Source organism: Camelina sativa, chromosome 17, assembly GCF_030686135.1.
Source record: "Camelina sativa cultivar CO46 ecotype springtype chromosome 17, ASM3068613v1".
NCBI classification, from domain to species: Eukaryota; Viridiplantae; Streptophyta; class Magnoliopsida; order Brassicales; family Brassicaceae; genus Camelina; species Camelina sativa.
In genome coordinates this window covers 27,230,976-27,238,429 of record NC_141896.1, presented here as the reverse complement: position 1 = coordinate 27,238,429, position 7,454 = coordinate 27,230,976, and the positions used below count along the sequence as shown (strand labels likewise).

The window sequence follows — 7,454 nt, the reverse complement described above, 5'->3', positions numbered from 1 at the left end:
GTTATTCCTGGTTTATTATTGGATATTGATTATGTTATTCCGCTGTTGAATGTGTTGGTGGTTAGGTGGCTAGTGGGTATGGGACCACTAGCTGTAGTTTATTTTATTATATTATATTTATTATTTATTATTAAAAAACAAAAGGGTCGGTCGTTTCAATATCAAAACCGTTGGTCAACTGGATAGTTAAACTATAAATTTTTTTACCATAACTATTTTTAAGATATAATAAATAAACTAATAATTATTTATTTAATATGAATAGTATGATATAGAGACATACGATTACACTGAAAGAGCATATCAATTGAAAATAAATAATATCAACCATATCATCTCATCAAATAATATCAACTGTCTCATATCGTCAAATAACCACAACCGTATATAACCATAATCGATAGTTAATAAATCGTAATCGTACCCGTGTTCATGCCTACTTGTCCAACCAATCCCATTGCATATCATAGAATTTCTAGATGACCTAAATATAATTGTCAAACGATCAAACCCGTACGTCTACTATGTTTGATTGTAACGTTTAATTTTTTTTTGACCCGAAAAAACCTCATTCCTTGTAATTCACATGAGTAAATAGTATGTCTGCATATGTTCTGCTTGAATTCTTGTTCCCAAAATTTTCGTCCCGTTTTTTGTCATACATGAATTTACCCACACAAAATTCTTATAACCTGATTATTATGGAACTATTGTGAACGATTTCCTAAAATATAATAAATATGTTGTTTAATCTTCTTCTTAATATGTAAACTGGGTCAGTTTGGCAACATGGATATTTGATATGCTTTTTTTATAATTCTAAAGTGTATTCTCTAATTAATAGTATAGATTTCCTTCAATTATTGAATGAAATATTCCATAATTATATTAATGACAATTTAATATAAATCCTCTATATATTGAATGATCTTTGATTATTTCACCATTAGAGCTTTATAAAATTATTAGAAAGGTAACATTACTTATATTTTTGAAGATATTATTTTAAAGTTGTCCTTTATGTTGTCAAACTTGTCCATTGAGATTTTCTTTTAATGAAGTCAAATTTGTCCTTGTCCATTTTTTACCGGAAGATATATCTACCAGTAGCCGAAAGTTAATTATCCATCTACGCTGTTCTTTATAACATAATATTGTCCTTCATTGTAGACAATACTTATCAAGATTTAAGTTGTCCACTGAAACTTCTTAGATCTTGATAAGTATTGTCCACTGCTTAAAGGTAGACATAATGTATACTAAAGTCTTATTTTCCTTTTCTTTTACCTATACTCCTTTGTCCACCACCACATCATCATAGTAGAAATTTCTTAACTCGGTTTCCTTGATAGTCGATTAACAAATTGTAGAACTTCATGTATTGATTGAAATGATTACTCAGTTATATTGCTTTCATCGAATCGTGGACAGGTCCTCAATTAACAACCAATCATCTTCACCACATCAACAACCAGAGGTTGACACGGGTATCCTACCTCCTCGCCTATTTTCCACAGATCGGTATCCTGTCAAAGGTCGTATCAACTCCTACTCCAAGCCAGAGTATCTGCTAGGTATTGCTGAAGTATTAGATGGTTATGATGAGTTTAACTGGTTAAAAGAATCCTGCTTTGGCCGATTGTTTGAACTACCAGTTAGGAAGAGCTCCTTGTTTGGCAAACTCCACCAATTCCTATGTCGATCTCTGGTGACTAAGAAAAAACAAGAGTTGTGGTTTGTTTTCGGTGGTCATCCCAACCGTTTTTCGTTGAGAGAGTTTGGTATCATTACGGGAGTCAATTGCGGTCAATTCCCTTCTGAAGAAACTCTTTCAAAGTTGCAGAATCCTGCCGAAGGGGAAGAACCTTACTATCACACTCTTATAGGACCTAAGAAGTCATACAGTATACAATATATTGTTAACATGTTGAAGCTTGACAAGAGGTTACCAAAAGCGAAAAGAATGCATGGGGATAGAAGGCTATGATTGGCTCTTATTGTCATAGTGGATAGTATATTAGTATGCGAGTCTTCAAATGTGAGAGCGTCGATGAGAGTTGCAAAGATGGTAAAAGATGTCGAAGCCTTTGTTAAATATCCATGGGGCCGGTTGTCATTTCTTAAGACGTTAGAGATGGTGAAAGTCGGTGACAAAGTTGATAGTGTATCGAAGCTCATTGATAAATTAAACCAGTCCTATACAGCAACTCACGGCTTCACACTTGCTTTCCAGCTTCTGATTCTCCATGCCATTCCCTTATTGGTGCAATACCTACCTGACGTGTGCGATGATCAAACATTTACTGATCGTTCTGTACTACATTTGACTAAACTCAAAACCTATCACAATTCAAACATCCTTGAAACTGAGGTCCACCCGTTGGTAAGTTGTTAATGCGTTTTCTTATTATTATTATTATTATTTTTGTGAAACAATAGTGCTATTTTTCTAACCTTTACTCAATTTTTCCCTTAGCTTGATGTTGAGAGCATTTTACATGGTGATGATGAAATGGACATGCAAGACTACTCCTGGGGTGACGATGAGACGCATGACGTGGGAGTGGAGTACATTTGTAAGAAGCTTAAAGATGCTCATATTTTTAGAAAATAAAACTGGCATGGTGGTGTCGCAAATCTACCATTTATAACGGCGATTGCTCAGCATGAGAGACCAAAGAAAACAGTGAAAGCCAAAAAACCACTTCCAAAACCCACAGTGAAGGTAAAAGTAAAAGGACAATGTCAGCCGAAGGAAAAACCCACCCCAAAAGTAAGAACTCGTGTTGGAGAGGAAAAGCAGTCTCATGTCAATCCTATCGATGCTAAAGCAATACTTGATGAAGTAGATCGGAGAATGAACATACATCGAAGATACAATTAATGTTGTCCGTAGAGAGGGCCGCTATGAGAGACAAGATTGTTGATGATGTTCTAAAAACTCTTCGGGACTCAAATTTGATGGAGTAGATCAACAAGTCGTCTTGGTCTATTGGTGCGAGCGGTTCTACACATGTAAGTTCATTTATTTCTTCTCAATATTTACTATAACATTGGATATTGTACTTAAAAATCATTTTATTTTAACAGCCAACTGAACTAAGGCCTAATCAAGCATGGTCTAGCTTTATGCTTTGTATTCCGGAGATTCTCAAGAACATTAACGCAAACGAAGACGACCAGGTAATCGTTTACTACTTATTTATCTGGTCATTATGAAAACCATATAGTGAAACTGTAATATTTTTGCTTCTCAATTTACCAGGGTAGGAGCGATGATCTTTTGGCAACTAGAAAGACATCCGGGATTGAGGAAGATGATAGTGGTAGTGATTCCGAAGACGGGGCTGAGTAGGATAGTGGCAGTGAATCTGAAGGAGAAGTTGATGTCGGGATTGATGTGGTTGATGTTGGCAGTCAATCCGAAGATGATGGCGTGAATGTTAGGGAGGATATTGATGGAGAAGACGTAGGTGGCTCTGATGTTGGGGGCCCCTCAAGGGAAGACGATGGGGAGGATGGTGATGGAGAAGACTTAGGGGAAGATGGTTTGGGAGATGAAGTAAACGCACAAGATGAGGAAGACGTTTATAGAGAAGATAAAGATCATGGTGGGGAACCCGAGAAGGAAATAGTAGATGAGGATAAGGATGAGGAAGAAAAATATGACGATAAGGGGGAGGAGGAAAAAAATAAGGATAAGGATGAGGAATAAGATGATGACGATAAGGAGGAGGATGAGAAAGATGAGGATAAGGAGGAGGGTGAGAAAGATGAGGATAAGGAAGAGGAACAAGAAGATGAGAATAAGGAGGAAGAAGAAGAAGATGATAAAAAGGAAGAGGAAGAAGAAGATGAGGATAAGGAGGAGGAAAAAGAAGATGATGAGGAGGAGGAAGAACTAGTTGGTTTTGATAATCAAGATGAGCAGTCTGATGGAGGAAAACAAATTGTTGTATATGTGGAATCTGGTAGGATCGACGGAGATAACAGTGTTACGGTTGAGGTAAATTGGACTTATGTTGTAATTAACTTATTTTCAACCCTATGTGAACAAGATTGATTTAACTTTTTTTATACAGGAGCACCGCAGTCCCTACGAAAAAACGATGTCGGGGGTTCACAGATGATGATCTTACTCCATTTCTCCCAATCCCTACGAAGAGGCTGAGGACGAAGCCGAGAAGGTTTGGGCAGTGTTCATCTTCTTCGAAAAAAAGAAAGGCAGCAGATAGAGATTCAGAAGTGCATGTATACATGCCTTTCTGGACGGTGTCCACGTCTCTAAGAACAAAATTCTTAGCAAAGCTGGAGTCTTATAGGAAAAAGTAAGTTAAACTATGAATATGATTTTATTGTCATTCATTTTCAAGACAATAAAATCAACTGATTTTGGTTTACTTCTCAGAGAATATATTATTGATGGCCACCGAGAGAAGAGGGAATTTTTTGAAATCATTCATACACTTATTAAATGGGTCGACTCTCCTGTGAGTACATATCCTATGTATATGTTTACGTTGGGGGAAAATAAATACAGTAAGATAACTGACAAAGTTTACTATTACCACAACATATCGAAGCAATACTCAGCATAGTGTGGAGGAGACTAGGGGAGTCTTTCCTAAAGGATCGGATTGGTGTGTTGGATACATGGTTTTCCAAGAGAATTGGTGAGGATTACGCATGGTTTCAAAAGACAAAGAAGAAAGCGTCTTTCAAGTGGAACAGTTTGATCAAGAACTATGTTAAAGGTCTAGTCCCCAGTCGTTCTGCCAAATTGGGCTGGTATATTGATGTTGATACTGTTTACGTACCTTTGAATTGGGGGAAGAGGCATTGGGTTGCTGATGTTATAAAGTTGAAGTTGGGAGAAGTTTTGATCTTAGATCCGCTCATCATAAACAATGACGCAAGGAGATTGCCACGACTGCTGAAACGTCTTCTTGCAATGCTACCTATATCATGGAATTTACTATGACGGATAGTGTTGACTGCACTCTCACTGACGCTTTCACGTTTGAGAGAGTTGTTGATGTTTACCAGAACGAACACACAAGAGACTGTGGACCTATGACAGTGAAGTTCATAGAATTACACGCACAAGGATTGGGGCTTGATGGACTAACAGATGATAAGGTGGATGAGATGAGGATGCGCTTAGCCATTGATGTGTACGAGGAATTTGTTGTCCCACTAAGTTAGTACTTATGTTTTTGTTATTTAACAGTGGTTAACGTAATGTGACATTGATGTGAGAGACACAGTATAAGTTAATGTGAGAGACAAAGTATGAGTTTTATGACTAATCTATGAGTATCTCATCTTAATTATATTCTGTTTGATCCTAATATAGTTGTACAAACCAGTTAATATTGGTAGACCACGTAATACAATATCAGAAGGACAAACTCAATCCTAATTGTTTCTCATCTAAGTGTATGGTATGAGAGACAAAGTATGAGTTTTATGAGTAATCTATGAGTTTTGGTGTGAATATAGTTTTATGACTAATCTATGAGTATCTCATCTTAGTGAATGTTATATTCTGTTTGATCTTAATATAGTTTTACAAGAAAATTAATATTGGTAGACAATGTAATACAATTTCAGAAGGACAAACTCAATCCTAATTGTTTCTCATATGGTATGACTGACAAATTATGAGTTTTATGAGTTTTGGTCTTAATATAGTATTATGTCTAATCTATGAGTATCTCATATTAGTATAGTTTTACATGATAAAATAACGATCGAGAATTGAATATCGTGGATGGACAATAACATAAGTTTGTAAATGGACCAAAAAAGTATTTTATTTCAAGGACAAATTAAAGCCAAGCTTGGTAGACAAGTTAAGGCCGAATATAATGATATCCTTTTAACACTAAGCACACGAGCCAGAGGACCTTACATTAACGAAGGGAGTTAATAAAGTGTGGCTAAGGAAGGACCTCACACCCATAATTAACCGTAGAAAAGTTTGACAACTTTGATTGACAATATTTGTAACAATCAACCCACCAGCATTGAATGTTTTAAAAATTATAATTTGTCAGATTTAGTAGTTACTCATAACACTTAATAAATATTTCACCTACATAATCAACCACCATCATACCCACAAACGGTACATTCGTAAATGCCCTCCTTTTAAAGGGAAATCCTCGTTTTTTCTTGAAGTACAACATTCAACATGGCCAACCTCCTTTCTCTCCCACAACATCTTATACTATACATTGTTAGCCTTCTCGCTAAGTCTGGATTTAGTTCCTAGGACCTCTTATTGCTGCCGGACCCGTTGGTATGAGTCTCGCTTTCGACGAGTATGTTTTGCGGGAAGTGTCAATCCTCCTTATTGAGCAAAACCCCACGGTTGTAAATAATCGATCTTTATTTTGACATTTCTTTGGGCCTACAATTAGAGCAAGAAACCCAGCCGCAATGTATCTAGAGGCCGTTAGATTAGTAGCAAGATATGAAGAGTACCGTGAGGCCATTGCCATGCTCGCTTACAAGTGGAGCTCCCTTTTCGGTAAATGGCACCCATCTTCATCAACAACTTTTACTCTTACGATTTTGATGCTATGTGTTGGAGAAACAGAGGAGGGTATTGGCCTGATGAAAAAGTTCAGGAGTGCATTCACGGACGAGAATGAGGTCGATATAGTTGCGCAAATGGTTTTTTATGATATCGTTGCCATTGGTGGGGGAGAAGCAAACCATCGACGTTAAGCGTTGTTAGAATTGGAAAGAAAAATACCTATCTACCCTGACGTCTGCCAAAACTGTTCCAAGGACAAAAGGTGCCTTGCATGCTACACATGGTGGCGCTTCCAAAGATTTAAAAATTTGTTCTTCATACCCTAGATGCTTGTTTTATGAGTTAATAATGTTGTCCATCAGGAAGTTTAATAATGTTGTCCATTAGAGGATTTTAAAATGTTGTCCTATCAGATGTTGTAATTCAATCTTGTCTACTGATTGTTTTCTCTACTTCGACAATCTTGTCTACTGATTGTTTTCTATAATACGACATCTAATTTATTTAACAAAAAAAAAAATTAAAAGCTACGTATGAATTACTGATGAATTACTCAACTTGGTACGTATGAATTACTGATACGTTCCGTCACCACACGCAAGTTACGTATTGTCAGATAAAGCACTTTATTTGAAATTTATTATAAAAAAAAGTAAACCACTTCATTTTGTTTTATTTATTTTATTGGCTTTCAGTTTCCCTATTAAAAAAGAATCAAGTATCCCGATTCATCACCAACTCCTTCCTTAACCTAATCTCCCTTACAGACGAAATGGGTCAATATAGCTACAGTAAACCGTCTTTATCATCTGTTTCACCACCGTCATTTATAAATTCCCGTGACCGTCGAAGCGGTAAGGTTGGTATCCCTAGGAGTTGCAATTGTGGTGGTCGAATGATTCTGGAAACC

The 7,454-nt window shown here is 36.5% G+C and overlaps 1 protein-coding gene across 1 annotated transcript; it reads left to right on the top strand.

Annotated features, from left to right (window-relative positions):
• Positions 1 to 1,117: 1,117 nt before the first annotated feature.
• On the top strand, positions 1,118 to 5,309 carry LOC147924348 (uncharacterized). Its single transcript, XM_087497290.1, has 5 exons — positions 1,118 to 2,383; positions 2,477 to 3,015; positions 3,091 to 3,183; positions 3,266 to 4,006; positions 4,083 to 5,309. The coding sequence occupies exons 1-2, from the start codon at positions 2,051 to 2,053 to the stop codon at positions 2,612 to 2,614; spliced, it is 471 nt and encodes a 156-aa protein (XP_087353416.1). The 5' UTR covers positions 1,118 to 2,050; the 3' UTR covers positions 2,615 to 3,015; positions 3,091 to 3,183; positions 3,266 to 4,006; positions 4,083 to 5,309.
• The last annotated feature ends 2,145 nt before the right edge of the window (positions 5,310 to 7,454 follow it).